Here is a 23,414-nt window from a genome sequence, read left to right on the forward strand (position 1 = left end):
AGAGAAAGGCTCATAAACTAAGGTTTTAATAATAGTTACCTCCTCTGATTCACTGATAGGCACATCAAATAATGGATTATCCAACATACTGCAGGCTAAAGGATCATGAACTACATCGTCTAAAACGGTGGTATCTCTAGTCAAATCTTCATCCTTTTGAATAGGTGAATAATTATTAAAATTATTTGGATTCGTACTAGAAACAACACTATCATTATAAGGCTCAACCGGAGTAACAAATTCCTGATCACTGTGCCTACATATTTCATGTTTTTCATCAATACTATCCTCATCATAATCATCACTATAATAACATGAAAATAATCGAACCTTATCAAAACAAGTAGTGTTACCAATTCTAACCTCGTCCTCTAAATTAGGAAAATATTCACTATTGGTATCAAGGGTAGAATTAGAAACACTATTTTGGAAATTTAGATCATTTCGAGCAGCATTAGCTAACTGTTCATTTTCTGCCTCTAGACGTGCCTGAATTTCACTGAGCATAACACTTATACGTTCACTACTCTCATTTATCATCTCAGAATATCGTGTACACTCTTCTTTTGAACTATTCATTGCAACTAAACGTTTATACGTCCTTTCAATCCGTTGTTGGGTATCTTCTAGAGATGGAACAGGTTCAGAAATATCATAATCAGGACTAGTTTCCAAAAACGAGTAACTAGTACTACAATGTTCCTGATTTTCTTGCTCGTAAGACCAATTCGCGTGTGGATAGTAATTGGGCTCACCATGGTATGAACCATAACCTTGAAAAGGTTGGCGTTCCCAACTACTATTCCCACCATGGTCATAAAACTGATGATATCCATATTCAAATTCAGGTCGATAATCATTGTATTGGCTTCTATCATACCAGTTCGACATTCTTAATTGCAAGGGAATTCTACACAATCACAAGCAAGGCGGACTCGACCAAATCAAACCTATAAAATCTAGCAAACAACAAGCATGATGGCTCCACTTAGATTGTTTCTAGACTTGCTTCTATCTCTCGAAGGGGAATTCGTTACAATTTAAGCAAACCCCTCTGGAATCAATCCGAGTCAAAGTAATTTGAATTGAGGCGAGGGAACCTCAGTGGAGCTTTGATACCCAAGGCCTCACCGCTATCACAAGGCGGCGCAGTCACGCATTCAACTCACAGAAACCGTCATGAACTTCGAAGTATGCTAAAAGAATAACCAATATCCTTTGAAAAATTTTCCTAACAAGCTCGATACCCTATAGGTCTTTCTCTAATCAGATTTTAAAGCTTGGGTTCGCGTTAGGTTTTGTTCTCCTAAAGCGGGCAAGAAGGGAGCGGTGATGAAATCCGAACCCTTATCTTGTTTAGGCCAGGCCTTGCCCTTTACTAGGAAAATAAAGACAGTCCAAATTCGTCCTCAATCAATGATCACCTTAAGGAATACAGTAACTCGCTTACAGGATATTCGTGAGTGTTTCGATGGACTTACCTCCCGTACCAGACGTGGGATGAACCGTTGAAGTCGACTCGGGCCACGACTCCTATGTCATGTACGAACCCGAGGGGCCGAGACGATATAGTAATCGTCGTCCTTCCCTGCACACAGTTTATATAATTTTATTTTTTTTAATAATACCCTTCCGTAGGGTTAAAAAAAAATTCCAATTGTTTAAAGTCCAAAGTCCAAAATAAATAAAAAAAATTACAGTTTTCCTCACACACTCTAAAAAAATTAAAAATTAAAAACTAAAAATTAAATCCTAAAATTGTCCTTTTTTCTTCTCTTTTCGCTTTTTGCTTTAAGCTTTTTCCTCTCCAAGTCCTTAGTGCTCCACTTCGAACCTGTAAATTAAAGAAAAAAAAGACAAAGTAAAAAGGAACAAATTAAAAAAAAAAAAAAAACCTAAAAAAAGTAAAAATAAATCTATATACAAGTCCCCGGCAGCGGCGCCATTTTGTTATAGTGTTGAAAGTGGTAGTAAAAGTTCGTTGCTCGGACTTGTAAAGATTTAAAAATAAAAATATATACAAAAAATATTAACAATATGGGCAAGAGTACTGGGACTAAAGATTCGGCCGTTTTTTTCTTCAAATGGTTCAGAAATTAATTCTAGCAATTATAGTTCAAAAACAAAACAAATATTAACTCTAGTTTATTGCCAAGATAGATTTTATAAAATATTACTTGTATCTATTAAGCATGGCATATCAAAAATCCCTATGACTAAGCATACTCCATCAAATGAAATCACAAGTAATTAATTTAAAATCTTAATTCAATAAAAATTTGTGCAAAAAGTAAATAAAAGAATTAATGAAATTACCACATGGATGAAATTCGACCTCCACCGTCGTCCCAGTGTTGGGTTTAGCTCATCATGATAAAAACACGCTCAAAATATTTATTTATTGCTCAAAGGGTGTTTACAAGGATGAAAATGGAGATGAAATAATAAAACAGTGAATGTGCGACCCACAGAAAGCGTCCAAAATAAACGACACAGAAGAAGTGATATTGTTACTGTAGCTCTAAGACCCACACCTACGACCCACGATAAACGACTACTGGTGCAGGTCCGTTCTTCGTGTTCTTGGTGTTCTTCATCAGCAGCAGCAGCATAAAAATGGCAGCTCTGCAACTCGTGAGTTCTTCATTCTGTAGCCTCCAAAACTTCCCCAAACTCTCGACACCCCTTCTACTCAACCCCAACAACCTATTTATAGCCAACAGACCCATCGAATATCGCTCATTCACTCCATATAATTCTCCATTACTCGGAAAATATTTTTTTCCATTTTCTTCACTGTCAGCCGAGATATGATCTTCTCCATCCCCTCTTCCTGCGCATATGAGCTGTAATACTTCCATAGTTGCATAAACACTTAAGAAGATCAGATATCTTCCCTATTTAGTCCACAAAACTTCCCAAAAATTCCTCTCACAGAGAACTCGAGCGTATCTTCCCTGTTTAATCTCGATTGAAAGTTAGCGGATTCTAGCCAAATTTAACTCATTACAACGCTCATAATAATCTTGTTATACTCAATAGATATGACCCAATTAATTCCAGCCATTTAGTCTCTCCACAAATCCATCGAAAATCAATTTAAAAATCTGCCAGGGAGAGAATATATTTTCCCGCCAAAAATGAAATTTGAATTATGAGAAGAAAAGTGTCCTCCCCCTAATCTTGTACGGGTATCCCTTTAGCAATTGGGGTGGAAATAGTAATTTTGGGGTGGAAATAGTGATTTTTCTGGGTTCCTCCGGTACATTTCTGGGATGCTTCCGGTGCATTTCTGAGGTGCCTCCGGTACATTATCCTGGGGTGTAAAACACTACTTTTCGAGCTCATTTCGCCGCAAAGGCTTATTTCTCTAAAAACATCTACAAAAACACAAAATAACACAATAAGTACTTAGTCTAACAATACAGAACATTGAGAACAAAATAGACACATAAATGCGTCTATCAACTGCACCTTAAGTGGGGTTTTCTTCAAGCCGAGTGCAGTATAAGCCAAGACTTGTCAAGAATGGCAAGGACGCTTCAAACGCCCTCGACACTCTTGACTTAACCGTGTACCTCGGCGCCTTGATCAGATCTTCACTCCTTGGGAGAGTCGTTATTACCTTAGTCGCCCAACCTAAGTCATATGCTTAAGTTGAGAATCCAAGGTGCCTCTCTCGGATGGGTTTTATTGACCCCAAATCTCCATGACTCAGGTTCCGATGGCGGTATAGCCTTTCCCTGAGTCATGTAACAGGTACCCCCTAATATGACGTACTTTAGGTCTTACATTTGCCTCTTGCGAAATTTTATTCGCGAACTAGGGTGTACGCCATAAAGGTTCGCCCCTTTCTTTTATGTCATTGTTCTCTGCGAAAATTTCGCACTTCATGATCTTGTTTTGTCAAGAATAATCCTGCAATTATTCTTTCAAAATTCATAACTTCTCAAAGCTTCTTATGGATAATATCTTTTCAATTACAATCTGTTCCATGGTCTATCTAATCTATGACCAACATCTCTTCCTTCTGGGTCCATTAATCTATAAGCTCCTGTTCCAACTATCTCCTTTATGATGTAAGGTCCATCCCATTTTTTCGCTAATTTTCCACCATTTTCTCGCTGATATATTGGTGTTTCTCGCAGAACTAAATCTCCTGGTTGAAATTCACGTATTTGACACGTTTATTATATTCTCGAGCCAATCTTCGCTGATAATTCTCCATATGTTGTAAAGCTTTTTCTCTTTTTCTTCTAATTCATCAAGTTTGTTTGAATTAAACCCGCACTAAGATTTTTCCCCAAGCTTCTCTTTTTGTTGTCGGAATAACAACTTCTGTTGGTAACACCGCTTCAACTCCATATGTTAAACAAAAAGGTGACATTCCAGTAGCTTCTCTTCTAGTTGTATTATAAGCCCATACTGCATTATGTACTTGTTCAACCATGATCTGTGATGTCCTTCTAATTTCTTCTTTAATATATCTGCAATTGTTTTATTTGTTGCTTCTACTTGCCCATTAGCTTGTGGATATAAAGGAGTGGACTTTCCACATTTTATCTTGAATGCATTGAGTAACATTTCTATGTTCTGCCCCTCAAACTGTTTCCCATTATCAGATACCAACTGTGCAGGAATTCCAAATCTGCAAATGATATTTTCGAATATGAATGTAAAGATATCTTTGTCGCGAATATGTTGTGCCTTCACTTCTGTCCATTTTGTGAAATAATCTGTTGCGACTATTAAGTATCTTCTTTGTCCAGTTCCTGGTAAAAATGGCCCCACAATCTAAGCCCCATTTTCCAAAGGGCCACACACTGGTTGAAGATGACAATGGTGCTCCTGGTGCATGTATCTTCTTTCCATGCCGCTGACAATCTTCGCAACGTCTTGATATTTGTTTTGCATCTTCATGCATGTATGGCCAGTAATAACCTTGCATTTTTTCTATGTGCCAAAGATCTTCCTCCACTATGATTGCCAGCGCTCCACTATGTAACATTTTCAGCACCTTTTCTCCTTCCTCTCGTGTCAAACATCTGAGTGATGGTCCACTAAAATATTTGGTATAACAACCCATCTCTTAATTCATAATTCGTTGCTCGGCTTTTTAACTTGTGTGTTTCCAATCTATTTCTTGGTGTTTCTCCTTTCGCCAAATATGCGTGAAGCTCCATTCTCCAGTCTGCGACATTATTTATTTGTTCTTCTTTTTCATTATCTATGACCATCACATCCACATCTTCCTCTTCTTTATTGACTGATGGTGACAGAAGTGTTTGTATTTTTATGCATCTCGCAGTTGGATCTGTCATCATACTTGAGATGAAAGCAAAAGCGTCTGCGAGTCTATTATCCTTTCTTGAAATGTGCCTCCATTTTATTTTGGGATTTTCGCTGACAATTCCTCAACCAGCTTCTTGTATTTCTTCAGGGATGGTTCATTTGTAGTATACTCTCCTTTTATTTGGCGAATAACTAGCTGCGAATCACTAGTGATCCTGGTTTTCTAGTTTCATTTCTATTGCGAATTTTAATGCATGTATCACAGCTTCATATTCTGTTTCATTATTAGTGGATTCAAATTCCAACCTGAATGAAAAAGCCATCTTTATTCCTTCTGGCGAAATTAAAACAATTCCAACTCCATTTCCTTCTCCATTTGATGATCCATCTACCAATTTCCCATCTATTTGGTTCTGTTAATAAATCTTTTGGATCTCCATGTTCGTCTTCTACATCCATCATTTCTTCTACTGCTTCATCTTCTTCTAAAGGAAATTCTGCCAAGAAATCCGCAACAACTTGTGATTTTGGTGAAGATAAAACTTCAATTTAATATCAAAATGGCCTACTTGTGCATTCCATCTCTCTACCCTTCCTGATCTTTTAGAATTCTTCATCACTGATTCAATTGGTACTTTTGTTAATACCCTTATCTTGTGTGCTTGAAAATATATGCGGAGCTTAAATGATGCATAAACTAATGCTAAGATAACTTTTCAATTTTGAGTAATTCTTCTCTGCGGTATTAAAAGTTTTGCTAATGTAATAAATGGGTTTCTCCACTCCTGCGTCTACTCGCAATAATACACTTAATGCATGCGACGTTGTCGCAAGGTAAATCAATAATTCTTCTCCTGGTTCTGCCTTTTGTAAGATAGTTGTATTCATAAGATGTTCTTTGATTCCTTGAAAAGCCTTTTCACATTCATCACTCCATTTAAATTTCGCACCCTTCTTGAGTATATCGAAAAATATTTGCATTTGTCTGATGATCGCGAAATGAATCTCCCCAGCGAAGCTAGAAGCCCATTCAACTTTGTACATCTTTTATTGTTGCTGGTGTTGGCATGTCACGAACTGCTTGCACTTTTTCCGGATCAACCTGTATTCCTTCCTTTGATACAATGTAGCCTAAAATTTTCCCGATGCAACTCCAATAGTACACTTCTCGGGATTCAATTTAATGTTATACTGCCGCATTTGTTCAAAAATCTCCCTCAAGTCTTGTACATGGTCCTTAGCTTCCTTACTCTTTACCAACATGTCATCCACGTATACTTCTAATGTTTTGTGTATCCATTTTGCGAACACCTTCTCTACCATTCTTTGATATGTTGCTCCCGCATTTCGCAAACCAAACGGCATTTTCGTATAACAATATAAACCTCTAGGAGCAAAGAAAGCAGTATGTTCTTGATCTTCTTCAGCGAGAGGAATTTGGTTATACCCTTTGTACCCATCTAAAGATGATACCCTATCATTTCCTGCTGCAGATTCCACCATTTGAGGAATATCGGGTAACGGAAAACTATCTTTAGGGCAAGCTTTGTTCAAATCAGTGAAATCTATGCAAATCCTGATTCCCTTATTTTTCTTTGGGACAATGACCATATTCGCTATCCATTCTGGGTATTTAGCTTCTCTTATAATTCCGGCCTCCAGCATTTTCTGTAATTCTTCTTCTATTTGGGAATGATAAGTTGTTGCGATTTTTGTTATTCTATGTTTAAATGGTCTCACATTTTTGTTAATATCCAGTCTGTGGCAAGCAATTGTTGGATCTATTCCTGGTATCTCATCCATGTTTCCTGCGAAAATATCTTTATATTCTCGCAGTAAATTGAAAGTTCGTTCTTCTTCTTCTATATCCATTTTGGTTCCAATTCTCAACACTAGAGGCTCCTCTTCAGTCCTAACATTTATTTCTTTTGTTGGTTCTGAGGCAGTGTAACCGGGGTTAGGTTCTCCCATTGGTGTGGGTTCTTTAATTGCTTTTATGGATCCTTCTCCTTCTTCCGAAATTTCGCTGGGTATTCCTTTGCCTTCTTTCGCCTTTATCATATATACTCTAAATTCTTCTTCCTTCTTTGCTTCCTTTCCAATTTTCTGCGAAATTGTTTCCTTTTTGCTTGTTCTTCATAACGCCTTATTTCAATTTGATGACATAATTTCGCATTATCAACATCTCCTCTGATTTCACCTATTCCACTAGGAGTGGGGAATTTAATACATTGATGCAACGTTGATACCACAACTTTTATCGCATGTATCCATGATCTTCCTAATAACATATTATATGGCGATTCCATATCCACCACGCACAATGTCACATGTGTTTCGATTTCTCCAAGTGGAATTCGTACCACTATTTCTCCTTTAGGTTTTGCTGTGGATTTTCCAAATCCGTGAACAAAATATGTTGAATTGGACATTTCTTCATCTTTAAATCCCATTCCCCGAAATGCATGATAAAATATTATATCAACTGAACTCCCTGCATCAATTAAAGTTCTGTTCAACATCCATTCTCCTGTGTATTTTATTGATGTATCCTTCTCTTTTCGTGTAATAGGCACTGTGACAACCAATGGAGATGTATGATTCAAATTTTCTTTTGGTATTTCTTCTGCCATGAACACAATTCTTTGCTTTTCCCAATCTTTCAAAGGTGAAGTTTTTTCTACCGCCATAATTTTCTTTCCTTCAAAATTTCGTTTATGTATTCTTCCTTTGATGTTTTCATCGAATTCATTAACCAAGCTTTTTGTTATCATATTACACTCCAATTTTTTGCCATTTTCATTAATTCTATTCATCTTTCCTCTAACTGATTCACTGATTTGTTTAATCAGTTTCTTGATTTGAATTTTCTCAATCAACAATCTTCAACTTTCGATCTTCAATCTCCTTGTTTCTAGCGCCATTATGTAGTTGCAGGAAATCCTACAATACACCCCTCGTATGATTTTATCGTTGATCAGCCTATTTTTAGGTTTACACTCTTAATTTTATTGATTAATTTCTGAATATGCTTACAAGGAAAATAAAGAAATCAAAAATGATCTTTGCTCTCAACTTTCTCTCTCCTATTTACTTATCTGTCACTCAAAAAAGATCTCTCTTTCCTTTACAACTCGAATGACTATTTATAAGGGAAATACATAGTGGATGAAAACTAATATGTCCTTTATTTTCTGATATGGTTTGCGACACTCACACAACCTTACAAATGTTGACTTCGCAAGTTTTCTAATTTTCGCGAGACTATCACACCTTTCTCATGATCCTTGCTGATGTCGTTTCTGAAATTGTTCTGCGACGCTTTTGTGCAATACCATTGTTAACTTCGCTGAGACATAACTGTTGCGAGATTCTGATCCTACAAAATCAGGGTTTTGCCTTACGTACAAAGCAATCAATATCTACCGTTAAATGAAAACCTGATTTGGATTCAAGCTAATATTTCTCAACCGTTAGATCGAAAACTTGGCTCGTCACACACAAATGAAATGCATGCCTCTAGGTTTTTTAACCACACCCAAACGTGTATATTGTTGGTTTAATAATAGTCAACCAAAAGGTTAGCCATTTGAGCATTTCATACCAACCATGTTCTTCCTCACCATAACTAGTTCAAGTGACTCAAATGAATTAGTTAGAGAGTTGTTAAATTTCTATGATATCTTATGTAACTACACAAGACACAATTGAAACAAAGATGATTCGATCCACATGAATCGGTTCATGAACTTTTATAGCCACGGTTTGCAAAAGCATTCCTTAGTCTTTTAAGATTAAGTTCAGAAATCATCTTTAGATATATAACCTTCTCAAGTTCGCAGACTAGGTTTGCGGACTTAAGATACCGGATAGAGTTTACAAACTCCAGAAGAAATTCTCGGGTTTGAGAACTTCGCCGGTTCGCGGACTGGGTTCGCGGACTTGGCTCACGCAAATAGGTTGTCAACTCCAGCAGAATTTCTCGGAATGAGAACTTTGGCAGTTCGCGGACTGAGTTCGCGGACTTGGCAACTTGCCATCCTTCCGGTTCTCCCAATCTCGGAGAAGTAAACGTGGAAAAGTCCCTCGTCATCGTTTTCATATTGAGGGGGAAAGTTTCATGGTTTGCTCACATGATTACGCAGAGCCTAAGAATTTCAAAGAGGCTATGTCATCTCCTAAAAGGAAAAAATGGATTGTTGCATCGAAAGAAGAGATAGAATCAATGAGGATTAATGGTGTGTGGTAGTATGTTGACCTCCCAGAAGGGCGCAAGGGTATTGGAAACAAATGGGTTTTCAAAGTCAAACACAATGCGGATGGTTTAGATGAAAGATATAGGGCTCGCCTTGTGGCGAAAGGATACACCCAACAGGAGGGTGTTGACTACGTACGAGGAAACTTTCTCCCCAGTGGTGAGAATCGCCACGATACGCCTTATGCTAGCTATTGTCGCACATATGATTTGGAACTTCATCAAATGGATGTTAAGACCGCATTTCTCAATGAATAACAAGATGAGGAAATTTACATGGAGCAACCAGAGGGCTTCGTGATTAAAGGTCAAGAGCGCAAAGTTTGCAAGCTCCAAAAATCTATTTATGGCCTAAAACAATCATCTAGATAATGGTATTTAAAATTTGATCGAGCCATTGTTTCCAATGGGTTTACGATGATAAAGGAAGACCATTGTGTGTACGTTAAACGGTCCGATAAAGGTTTCCTTATCCCGTCCTTATATGATGATGATATCCTTATAGATGAAAGTAACATGGAAATTGTTGTCGCCACAAAAGAGTGGTTGTCCTCAACTTTTGAGATGAAGGACATGGGAGAAGCAAGCTATGTGCTCGGGATTAAGATCCTTAGAGATCGTTCAAAGAGACTTTTGGGAATGTCACAAGAGACATACATTAAAAGGGTTCTTGAGCAATTTCACATGAAAGATTGTAAGCCCATAGACACACCAGTTGCTAAAGGTCAAAACTTAAGCCTTGAGATGTGCCATAATACCCCTGAAGAGAAAGACAAGATGTCACGGGTACCCTATTTCAACGCAATTGGGAGTCTGATGTATGCTATGATGTGTACTCGACCTGATATATGCTATGTTGTTGGATTAGTTAGTCGGTACCAGTCGAATCCCGGTTTTGAACACTGAAAAACAATCAAGAGGATACTAAGGTATCTCAAAGGGACGAGCGACCTCATGCTATGCTACAATGGTTCAGATCTACGTCTTAGTGCTTATTGTGATGCTAACTGAAATGGCGAAATGGGAGAGCATAAATGCACATCAGGATATGCTTTCTTGCTAAATGGCTGGGCCATCACATGGAGTAGTAAAAAATAGTCAATTGTCGCTATGTCATCAATGGAATATGAGTTTGTAGCTTTTCAAGCTGCAGTACAAGAATCTAATTGGTTAAGGAGGTTCTTTGAGAGTTTTGAATTTGTCACTCACGCTACTGATGCGGTGAAAATTCACACTGATATCACCCCAGTGGTTGCTTATGCAAAATACCCAAAGTACCATGGAAAGATTAAGCACATTGATAGGAGGTGTTTCTTTATTAGAGCTGCTCTTGCGAAGAAAGAAATAGTTTTGGAGTACATGCCTACAGAATTGATGATAGTTGATCCCCTATACCAAGAGATGCTCTCTTGTCTCATGTTAGAGCGTTAGGTTTACGTAGATGGTAATGGATGTCTCTATATTTATTTCATTTTATTTTTAAAGACATGATGATCGTAGATGCATATGTTTTATGGATATTTATTAATAATCAATACAATTTGATAATGGATCATTGTTATGATTAATTATTTACTTATGGTCATGGATATACACACTGACATTGGTGCATAAAAAATGCATTATATCAAAACTTGATTGATATGTCACCGGGTATGGACTGTCTTACTCACATAAGCAGTCACCATTTGGCGTTAAGGAGAGCGAGCAAAGATGAGATAATGCATCTCCTTGGCAATACCAAGATGAGATCTATATAGTGAAGATCGATGATGAATATACCTACTGTTCATCATACCTTAAAGGATAGACAAATAAAAAATCTCTTTCACGGCGCTTGTGGAAAGCGAGCAGTTAGAAATTTCGGACTAGGCGCAAGAGTTGAGACTAAGTCAAGATTTGTAGAGTGTAAGAGTTTGTGACATATACTTGTGCAGTCAAGTAAAACTCCACTCTAGCGCGTTTTCATATTATGCGTGCTTGCGACCACTATGGAGGTGTGAAAATCGTTCCATGTTTTTCTCACCATGTGAGTCCGTATTATAATTAGATTATACACAGGTAACCTTACGACTTTTGACTTTGTTATTAGGTAAATATTCGATGATTGCTAATTTAGTATGTGTCCAGTGGCCATGGATGATCCGGCTTATAGGGTACATATCTGGGAAAGCAGTTGATTCTGAAACTTCATGGCAATAGGGAGAGAGGAAGGTCATCAATAACATATAACATTCATCAATTGAAGAGTATGGGATACAAGGATGCGGATATGACGCGCTCTACATATAACATTCATGGTTTTAGTAAAACAATAACAAAACCAAAAGGTAAGATAACCATGTGAATATTGTTGGTAGAAATAGAAACGCAGGTAACCTTGTGCGTAGTTGACGTAGAGTCATCATACAATATGCTATTGGGATGATTATGGGTGCATGCGATAAAAGGTATAACGTCAACTCTTCATCGGTGCTTACGTTTCCCAATGCCAAGTGGAATAGACCAAATCAAATGAGATGCTAGGAGTGCGAAAGTATGTTGGAACGGAATTTCACCGCAGCAGAGACGACAAAAGACATAAATGTTGGAACGGAAGAAGAACCAAAGATGTTGACAATCGGAACTAAGAAGGGGAAAGAAGAAGAAGCAAGGACGATCAACCTTTTGCGCGAATATAAAGACATGTTCGCATGGAGCGTGGAAGAAATGCCAGGTATAGACCCTTCTGTCGCATGTCACAAGTTAGATATCAACAAGACGACCATTCAAGCAGAGGATAAGGAAGATAGCAACAACATATCATCCTCAAATAGAAGCAGAGCTACAAAAGATGCTAGATGCACGAAAAATAAGACCAACAAAGCACCCAGATTGGTCGGATCATGTAAGTTGCCGGATATGTTGTTTTTTCAAAACCAATTGGCTTGTCTGAATCTTATGTAATACAACTGACTCGTCTAAATTAACTATCCAGTCAGATTTGAGCCCAACGAGTCAAGTGAAAAATCGCATCCGACTCAAATTATTCTGAGTCGAACATCATGAAATTGAAAAATAAATAATTTAACATCTCACTCAAACCGAGTCGGACATCATAAGATGTCGAGTATGACTTAGAGTTATTAAGGTTATAGAAAAAGAATTTAGTTAGGTATGCACCAAACGAGTCAAGCAATAAAACGTACGTGACTCAAATATTTTCCAGCCAAGCATCTTTAAATTAGAAAATAAACGATTTTATGTCCAACTGAGACCGAGTCAGACAACTTACCAGGATCAGATTACTCATATCCAAACGAATAATGTATATTCCCGAAAATTTAAGATGTTTAAGCGGCATATAAACAACACCAAGGTATAAATGATACCACTTCAGAAATCATGTAATTTATAACTGGTTCAAAAATCATTAGCGTCGTAAAATATTCGGAAAATGGGTCATTTGTCCAAAAAAATTTAAAACATGGTTCAAATGGACGAGAAAAAATTAGTATGGGTGAAATGGACAAAAAAATAGCAAGGATGAAATTGGATTCATCGCGGCTTAAACCTAAAAAATAGCAAGGATGAAACTGGATGCATCCTGATATAAATTAAAAATACGAAAAAAATATTTGAAAATGGGTAGGATGAAACTGGTTACATCCTGGCTATTTTTATATTTTTGTCCATTTGAACAGTATCTTTGTAATTTTTGTCCATTTAAACAGTATCAAAATGTACAAGTCTTTTTCACTCAGGAATTCTTGATTTTGGTCTTTTTAACCAATTTTATGTAAAATATTTATAGATTTACTCATATATGCGCTGAATTAGTCAAGCACAAAATCGTACCAACCTCTAATACTTTTGTTGTGTACACCATGAAATTGAAAATCAATCGATTTAACACCTCACCTTCGAGTCAGACACTATAAAATGGCGAGTCAGATTCAGAGACATTATGATTATAGAAAACTTGTAATTCTAATTAGATGTGGGCTCAAGAAGTCAGATATATAAACTTATTACGTGCTTGACCCAAATATTTTCCATCCAAACATCTAGAAATTAAAATACAAACGATTCAGCATCCGCTTGGGACGGAGTTCAGTTTTCAACCGTTGAAGGGTTCTATTATACTTATACACCATAAAACGTTAGAGTCAGATGGATTTAGATTCCGAATCAGATCCAAACAAGTAATGTAAATCTGGAAAGATTTTTTTGCCGTCCATATAAAATACCAAGCAAGTGGAACGTGCACCTTATGAAGCCAATAGATAATAGCAATTAAATTGCATCAAGTAACCTACCTCCTGGAATAAATCCGGCGAGATCATGAACTTCGTGGCGCAAAAATTAATGCAAATCCACCGTTCACAAGACTTTCACGATCTGATGAGAGAAAAACGGAATAAAGCGACCAGTTATTTGCCACACAATTACTTAACCCCCAAACTTAAATCAAGCTTTATTACTTTTTCATTAAAAAAGTCTCACAACTTTATTCCTCCTGTCACCACCGTTTTGCAAATTTCCTCAACTTCCATTCTTCTTCTCCATAGAATTCTTACCACACAGAGTTTTAATGGAGAAGAAGAGTATTTTGGTCACCGGTGGTGCGGGATATATCGGGAGTCATACAGTTTTGCAGCTTCTTCTTGGTGGATATAAAGTTGTGGTGATTGATAATCTTGATAATTCTTCTGAGGTTTCTTTGGATAGAGTTAAAGAACTTGCTGGTCATGAATTTGCTGCCAATCTTTCTTTTCATAAGGTACGTATATGCATATTATTTTTATGTTTTTGTGCTAAGCAATCTTGATCAAACAACATCAGAACGGACTGTTAATAAATATAACAAGCGGATATTCTATTATTTTGTCAAATGTTTATTGCGCTAGATGAAAAATGCTGGGAGCAAAAAAGTAAATTCCTAATTTAAGGGGATTTTGAACGAGTCAGTTAGTACATGGGACGACGCTTGTCCCTTTTCTAGCTCCTATGGAGTGATTACATGTGCTAGTTCATAATTAACATGATTCTTAATCGAGCACCACGAGAACCAACAGCTCACAAATATAATGGTATATATTATTCTACACTACGGGCGGGCTATATCAAGAATGTTTGTGCAGCAGCAGCACGGGCAATAAATTTTCCAAATTTTAAGGGGTATTTGAAAGCAAATGTAAAAGTATAAGTGTATGACACTAGGATTTGGAAGGAGTCGGTATATGAGACAACTGACCTCACTTGTCCCTTTACATAGCTCCCATCTCTATGATTACATATGCCAGTTCACAATACTAATTTGTCTTTGACATCATTTGCAGATTGATCTCCGTGACAAACCAGCATTGGAGAAATTATTTTCCTCAACAAGGTAGTAGTTTTTTTTTTAGGCAACTCTGAATGAAGGGTTTATTCAGATTTTGATTTGCACGTATCTTGTGATGTTTTTAATGTTTTATTTGATGTTATGATTTTGCATTGCGTCACAGTTTTGAAGCTGTCATTCACTTTGCTGGTTTGAAAGCTGTTGGTGAAAGTGTGCAGAAACCTCTGCTTTACTACAACAACAACATTATTGGAACCCAACTTCTCTTAGAAGTCATGGAAGCGCATGGTTGTAAAAAGGTATGCTCCACATGCGACAACAATATTGTTGCATCTCAAAATTTGTACACGCACTTGTTGATATTTATGGTTACGTTCTTGCATTCCAGTTTCACTGTACTAATCAAATACTGTACTAATTTTTCCGTGATAGACTAGCTCAAACTTGTTGTTGTGTTTTCCACTATTTCAGCTTGTTTTTTCATCATCAGCAACTGTTTATGGATGGCCAAAGGAGGTTCCATGTACAGAAGAATTTCCCCTTTCTGCAACAAATCCATACGGCCGAACAAAGGTATATTTTAGATTAGTCCTTATTAGGCTTGCGCGACATGCAACTCTAATAGATGCAGAGTTAATCCAGTTAAGCTCACCCAAGTGCGTCTCATTCTGCAGCTTTTCATAGAGGAAATTTGCCGTGATCTCTATAATTCAGACAATGAATGGAGAATCATATTGCTCAGATATTTCAATCCAGTTGGAGCTCATCCTAGTGGTCGTATCGGTGAAGATCCTCGTGGTATCCCTAACAATCTCATGCCTTTTGTGCAACAAGTTGCTGTAGGAAGGAGACCCGCACTTACTGTATATGGAACTGACTACTCAACGAAGGATGGCACAGGGGTACGTTAATTCGTGAGCAATATTGCATTCATTAAAGATATTAAATCTTCATTTACGGTATATCTTATTGCTCGATGCTACTTATGCTTTCAGGTTCGCGATTACATTCATGTTGTTGACTTAGCGGATGGGCATATTGCAGCAGTAAATAAGCTGTCTGACGCTAACATGGGTTCGTAATCCTAATTCACGTTATGTTTACAAAATCTTCTTCGTGGAATCACATTAATTAACGCTCTGAGTATGGACAGGTTGTGATGTGTACAACTTGGGAACTGGCAAGGGAACATCAGTTTTAGAAATGGTTTCTGCATTTGAGAAAGCTTCAGGAAAGGTAAAATCTAGTCTTCACGTTTTTCGTATTTTTCTTGTTTACAATCACTTTCCTTTTGTTGCTGAGTTCGCAATATGCTGTCGCAGAAAATCCCATTGGTTACGGCTGAACGTCGTCCGGGAGATTCAGAGGTTGTTTATGGATCAACTGTCAAGGCGGAGCGCGAACTGAAATGGAGGTACTTATTTTCCCTTTCTTGCAACAACAATGACTTACAAAAACAAACAAATGCGATGATAATCAGAATCTCATTTATGGGTTTTGCAGCGCTAAATTTGGAGTAGATGAGATGTGCAGGGATCAATGGAACTGGGCTAGCAAGAACCCTTACGGCTACGGTTCTCCTGATTCTGCTTGAGTTCATAATCAAAACTTTATATCCAAATACTATATAACTCTCCTCTTTTGTTATAGCAACATATAAATGATCCATTTCTTACATGAACAGGTGATTTTTGACTGTACAAATGATAACAGTTCATAACACAAATCATCATTCACGGGATGAAATGATACATATACAATATACAATACCATTTTAGCATCATGTATGTCGAATTGTGTGCACCCTAAAGAAATGAGTTGTATTGATTTCATAGTCAACATCATTCAAGGTATTGGTGCCTTGGTGGGATAATTAAACCGATAGAAGTTGAGGGGACAACCATGAATGTATGCTTCATTTTGGTTGAAGAAAAAAGGATCAACTCCCCGGTCCTTCCAAGCTTTCATTCACCCTTATTTTGGTGCCATGATGGGACATTCTTGTAGAACATTTTATATCAAAACTAACACGCTATTAGGAAAGTTATCCTGATCATGAAATTCGAAAATCAAACTCCCTGGCGAACCCAAATTGGTCTCGTACGAATTTCACTCGTCTTCCGAAAACAATGGACCATGCACCTGAATCATCTAAATCTCGCTCGGTAACTAAGGAGCTTATAGGTTGTCTATTTGCTTATTTTTTTAGTTGGTCTGTTTATTTTATTTTATGTTTCTTTACTCACTTACCTCGGTGCTGAGTCGTTGGTATCATCACCCAACCATTTTACCAAAGTGCTGGGGTGTATTCGGTCCGCGAGTTATAATCCCAAAGGTGTCACTATCCATCCACAAAAAATCCATCAAAACAAAAGTAACACAAAAACCCCAAAAAAACAAAAGTAACACAAGAATCCCAAAGAATTTGATGAAACCAATTTCGAAATTTGGGGTTTTTGTACCAATTTTGAAAAATTTGGGGGTTTTTGTATCAATTTTGTTTAAGATGGAGTTTTAATGGATCTCAACATTTGAACGGGTTTTTTGTACCACAAGTTTGGTCACCTTGGGTTTTTATGACTAGTTTTGTATTTAAAAACATAATTTTGTAATATGGTACCAAACTTAAAGAGATAGTGTGGTGGCATATTTTGGGCTCCCAGTATAGACTTATCTATATGTATTAATTTTTTTGCAGATTCAACTTCTGGTTTCCAAAACGTTTTTGTCAACAGAATATTCTCAATTAATTTCATTAATTTCGGTAATTATACTCTAGCCGTTTATTACTGTAATGGATGATTTTAAGTGGGTAGTTATCACCGATTTTATTCTCACTAAACCGCATTGATTTCCTTTGAGTTATAAAAGACAGTTTTTTTTTTTTGGAAAAGATGAAATACTGAGGTTTTCATCTATTGATAAGTTCTGAGCAAGTGCTAGAAAAAGTAAGAGTTGATTCGATTTCTCAAGGTGCAGAGCAATCGAACAAGAGGGTTATCAGTTGTTTCCCATAGCGTTTTCGACAAAGAATTGGCTGCTAGCACAATCAAAGGGCAAATCACGAAACACCTTAATCCGCGACTCAGCTGTCTGAGATTCATCACTGTGTAATCTGTTTTTGTGCATTGTTTCCAACAAAAGTCAAGGAGAATTACAAACAACTCGTCTCAAGTCTCAACTGTGATTAAATTACAATGTCTTCTCCAATTGTTTTCCCACAGTAAATTTCGAATTCCATAGTAACTTTTTATCAGCATTGTCCTACCATTGTGCCTTTCGTTTTTTAACTTTTTAGTTCAACTTAAAGTGCTTATACTAATAAACAACAAATAAAATCACCTAGGAGAGAAAAATTCAAAATGAACCGATAATAATTTTAAACTATACCCAATACTCTTCAACCTTGCTACATCCTCTTGCATATACACCGCCTAAAATCTCAACCCTTCATCTCCGCCCACACATCTCATTGACTCAAAACCTCCCAAAACAGTTGACTACGCGTGGACCCCACAGTCAAACCCATACAACACACAACATCCAGCTGATAAAAGATGTTTCTTGTTGTTGTTTCAATTTTCAAAACAAATTCTCTCTCTGCTAGAAAAAAAATCCAGAGGAGAAGAGGAAGAAGAAAACCCTAATTAGTCAATCGGAATGGAGAATCTGATATCACTAGTAAACAAATTACAGAGAGCATGTACAGCTTTAGGTGATCATGGTGAAGAATCTGCATTACCAACGTTATGGGATTCTCTCCCCGCTATCGCCGTCGTCGGTGGTCAGGTAATCAAAATTCTAAAATCTCTCACTCAGTTTCAATCGATCCGTGTTTAGATCGGTCCTTGATGGTTTCAGATTCGGTTTGATTTTGAATCGATTGAGTTAGGTTTAATTTGGAATTTTGGGATTTGTTTTTGTAGAGTTCTGGGAAATCGTCAGTGTTGGAGAGTATTGTAGGAAAGGATTTCTTGCCTCGTGGATCTGGTAAGTAAATTTTTGGAAAATTGATGTTTGGAGTTTGATTTTAGTTTTAGATTTTTGTTGTGAGATTTCGGACTGATAAGGGGAATGTGGTGGTGATTACAGGGATTGTGACTAGGAGACCTCTTGTGCTACAGCTACATAAGATCGATGAAGGAAGAGAGTACGCAGAGTTCATGCATCTTCCTAGAAAGAGATTCACTGATTTTGGTAAGGAAAAATTTTCAGTAAATTGAGTAGTAGATCTCCAGCAAATGTTGTTTATTAGTAGTTATTTGGTTACAAACAATTAGGTTAATGTGTATTTGTATTGTGATAATCTTATGATTTTTTCCAGTTTTAACGGTTTGTTGTTTTTCTTATGTATGTTAGCCGCTGTGAGGAAGGAGATTGGTGATGAGACTGATCGAGAGACAGGGCGTGGGAAGGGAATTTCTAGTGTTCCTATTCATCTTAGTATTTACTCTCCAAATGGTAAGGTTTTTAAGTTTGGTTACTGTAGTCTGTTTTTTGTTTGTTTATGAATGAACATGGTATTGAATAAACTAGATATTTGAACTGAGACTATACAAATATAACGTGATACATCTGTGCCCTTGTTTTTATTCTTCTGTGCAAGGTAATGCCTTAAGTTTGAATTCCTAAAATGATTACGAGTTTCTAGCTGTTGCTTCTTTGGTCATCTGGCTCATCTCTGTTGTTTTTTTTTGAACCTTTGCAGTTGTGAATTTGACCCTGATCGATCTTCCTGGATTGACAAAAGTTGCCATTGGTAAGTTTCATTTACCTTTTCTTTAGGTTTCAGTTGTGGATTGATGCTCGCAGTCCTCTTGCTGTAATATATGATATACTAGGATTCAACTTATTTTCTTACTATGAAACTGACTGACTGGTAAACCTGGGACTGTAGATGGTCAATCTGATAGCATAGTTGCGGACATTGAGAACATGGTTCGCTCGTTTATTGAGAAGGTATATCCTATAACCCATAAACTCATCTTATTACAGTGCTGAAGTTCTTTTGTCTATATTCTTTTGTTTATATGAACTTTATAAGATATTGTGGTCCCTGTTCGTCTTTTATGAGCTCTAGAATGAAATGTAGGTATCTAAAGTTAGCTATGCAACTGACATTTGTAAAACCCTTGACAAGAAATCCCTTATATTCATATGAAACAAGTATACCGGGAGTAAATTTTTGGAACACATCATTTTGATATCTCACTACGTAGGTAATATAATTGTTTTTCATTGTTCATGTTTCTTTTCCACACAATTTGGTGTAATATAGAGTCATAAGTAAATGTAAGTTTGAATTTTGGCCATTAGACTATGATTCCTACATATTGCGGGCCTCTTTATTAAACCATGGTTTGGTTATTAGACTGTGATTGCCTACATATTGGGGACCTTTTTATTAGACAATGGTTTGGTCACTAATAAAGAAATTTTTTCTTTAATTTGATTTCGTTCTCCTTTACTCTGCAGCCCAATTGTTTAATTCTAGCAGTTTCACCTGCCAATCAAGATTTGGCTACCTCTGATGCTATCAAAATTTCTCGTGATGTTGACCCGAAAGGTGAGCTTTTGTTACTCCATTTGGTCCAGATTCCGGGAACTCTTTAGAGATCTCCTAATCCAATATAGTTTATCACAATTTCATGTTCAAGTAAACTCCATTTTGGCAGTTCCTTACGCTTAGTATATCTCTTTGCATTTCTTAGGGGAAAGAACATTTGGAGTCTTGACAAAGATTGATCTCATGGATAAGGGCACCGATGCTGTTGATGTAAGTTGATTACTTCCCAACAGTTCTTAGTGATCATCTGAAAATTTGTCCTATTGTCAGATATATGCTTGTTCTTTCATTAGTGTTCAAACTACGGAGTGGAAGATATGTTATGAATATGAATATATGATTCAGTGTATTGGTTAAGAATTTGAAGTTTATATATTGGTTGAGAGGGTGATATCTTGACTGACATTCTTTGGGTTCTCCAGATATTGGAAGGCAAATCATATCGCCTACAGTTCCCTTGGATTGGTGTTGTTAATCGATCCCAAGCTGATATTAACAAGAGCGTTGACATGATCGCTGCTCGTCGCAGGGAGCGGGAGTATTTTGCAAGTACTCCTGAGTACAGGCATCTTGCTCATAGAATGGGTTCTGAGCATCTAGGAAAGATGCTTTCGAAGGTAAATTCTCTTTTCCTCTTCTGTATTATCATGCACGTTTTTTCTGGAACAGAGCAGAGGGACAATCACATGATTTTCTTTTCTTGTGTTGTCTGGCTATTCCTAAATTTATACTTAGTTATCTATGAGCTTTGGTTTATTTCATACTCAAATTGATGCATAATGGTCGATTTTGCAGCACTTGGAAACTGTAATCAAGTCTCGCATCCCAGGCCTCCAGTCGCTAATTAATAAAAGTATTGCTGAACTAGAGGCGGAATTGAGTCGTTTTGGCAAGCCTGTTGCTACTGATGCTGGAGTAAGTCTAGCTTAAATCTCAATCTTCCATTCAGAGTCTATTGTCTTTAGTAATTAATATGCACTTATGAGCAAACATGCACTCAGTTATGGAGATTTACCGTCTTTTGGCCTAATTCACTAATTGTGGTTTTTTGCAGGGTAAATTGTACTCAATTATGGAGATTTGTCGTCTTTTTGATGGAATTTACAAAGAACATCTTGACGGCATGTATGTAGCTGTAGTTGGCCTTTAATTTTCTGGGTTTTTGAATTTTCTCATGACTGTACAGTGCACATCATTTTTTATCTTTTTAAAATTGTACTTATTCTTTTGTTTGATATTTGCTTTTTCTGTAGACGCCCAGGTGGTGATAAAATCTACAATGTTTTCGACAATCAACTTCCTGCAGCTTTAAAAAGATTGCAATTTGACAAGCAACTTGCTATGGAGAATGTAAGAAAGCTGATTACTGAAGCAGATGGTTACCAACCACATCTTATCGCTCCTGAACAAGGATATCGCCGTCTCATTGAATCTTCTCTAATTACTATCAGAGGTCCTGCAGAGGCAGCAGTTGATGCGGTATGCGTTACTTTGACTCACTGCCTATATTCCCTGATGAGCTATTGAACTTCTGCTTATAAGTTCTGTTGTTATGATTTACAGGTTCATAGTTTACTGAAGGACCTTGTGCATAAGGCTGTCAGTGAGACTGTGGTAAGTTCCTACTGAATCCTGTTTCTTCATCCTCGCAGTGAACTTTTTTTATCAATAAAAGGTTGATTGTGTCGCTTCTATGTGTAATCTTTTAATTTAAAGCATTAAGAATTATAGAAATTAATCATTTTTTTTGTTACTGTGGTATGCAGGAGCTAAAGCAGTACCCTGGTCTCAGAGTGGAGGTTACCAATGCAGCTGTTGAATCCTTGGAAAGAATGAGGGATGAAAGTAAGAAAGCAACTCTGAAATTGGTTGACATGGAGTCTAGTTACCTCACTGTTGATTTCTTCCGAAAGCTTCCACAAGATATTGAGAAAGGCGGAAATCCCACACATTCAATTTTTGATCGATATAATGATTCATATCTTCGCCGGATAGGTAACTAACACATATCCATTATCTCGTCATCAATTTTGCTTAATTATGCTGAAATTAGGAACACTTAAATTACTTAGTGTGCATTTTCTAGCTTCATATACTTGTCCTTGTTGCAATAGAAATATTAAGTTCTTATCAGTACTCATCTTGTGTTTTACTTTCTTGTCTTGTGAAACTCAATAGGATCAAATGTCTTGTCTTATGTCAACATGGTATGTGGGAGTTTGCGAAACTCTATTCCTAAATCCATTGTTTATTGTCAAGTCCGTGAGGCCAAACGCTCACTACTCGATCATTTCTTCACAGAATTGGGATCTAAGGATGTAAGTACTGATGGTTATCTGTTGTATTTTTAATTCTTCAAATCTTAGTCAGAATCACCCATCTGATCTTAATTCTTGCAAGTTTGCCATTTGTTTCTATGGTGAAAGATTCTTTTAATTGATATCACTGTAAAATATTTTGATTGCAGACAAAGCAATTATCAGGATTGTTGAATGAGGACCCAGCAATAATGGAACGTCGAATTGCTCTTGGGAAAAGGTTGGAGTTATACAGAAGTGCACAAGCAGAGATTGATGCAGTTGCCTGGGCGAAGTAAAGAGAGTAAAGGCAAATTACATTTTGTACCTTAGTGTTTGTGATTTACGGTTTAGTTTAGAAAACACTGTTAGTGCTATAATAGTGTCTTGCTATAATTACACGTATTTTGTGAACTCTTTTGAAACTTTATACGAAGTCTATAAATATGTTTGTGATTTTGCAAGGGTTTCTCGTTTATTTAGCCCACAAAATTATACTACTTGGCCAATTTAGTTGAACAAAATCAACTAATTGTAGAAACTGTGTTGCTAGTAACGGGAGTACCAATTTTATCATCTTACTCTTGCCTTAGTCTTTATATGGAAATTTAACATGGTATAGCGCCTAGTTAGCAATTCGGGGTACGGAAGACGTTCTGAACGGGATATGTACGAGTA

At 36.9% G+C, this 23,414-nt stretch overlaps 2 protein-coding genes across 2 annotated transcripts; both read left to right on the top strand.

Annotated features, from left to right (window-relative positions):
• The first annotated feature begins 14,000 nt into the window (after positions 1–14,000).
• LOC113322985 (UDP-glucose 4-epimerase GEPI48-like) lies at positions 14,001–16,656 on the top strand. Its single transcript, XM_026571195.1, has 9 exons — positions 14,001–14,309; positions 14,869–14,918; positions 15,037–15,172; positions 15,345–15,446; positions 15,548–15,775; positions 15,869–15,947; positions 16,027–16,109; positions 16,196–16,287; positions 16,377–16,656. Exons 1-9 carry the CDS (start codon positions 14,121–14,123, stop codon positions 16,465–16,467), a joined length of 1,050 nt encoding a protein of 349 aa, XP_026426980.1. The 5' UTR covers positions 14,001–14,120; the 3' UTR covers positions 16,468–16,656.
• Positions 16,657–18,454: 1,798 nt separating this feature from the next.
• LOC113321857 (dynamin-related protein 5A) lies at positions 18,455–23,200 on the top strand. Its single transcript, XM_026569795.1, has 16 exons — positions 18,455–18,662; positions 18,800–18,863; positions 18,966–19,070; positions 19,233–19,334; positions 19,582–19,632; positions 19,771–19,832; positions 20,349–20,439; positions 20,585–20,649; positions 20,862–21,056; positions 21,235–21,354; positions 21,494–21,564; positions 21,693–21,918; positions 22,003–22,053; positions 22,206–22,434; positions 22,618–22,757; positions 22,907–23,200. The coding sequence occupies exons 1-16, from the start codon at positions 18,534–18,536 to the stop codon at positions 23,033–23,035; spliced, it is 1,830 nt and encodes a 609-aa protein (XP_026425580.1). The 5' UTR covers positions 18,455–18,533; the 3' UTR covers positions 23,036–23,200.
• The last annotated feature ends 214 nt before the right edge of the window (positions 23,201–23,414 follow it).

The sequence above is a fragment of the Papaver somniferum genome, chromosome 11, assembly GCF_003573695.1.
Source record: "Papaver somniferum cultivar HN1 chromosome 11, ASM357369v1, whole genome shotgun sequence".
NCBI lineage: Eukaryota > Viridiplantae > Streptophyta > Magnoliopsida > Ranunculales > Papaveraceae > Papaver > Papaver somniferum.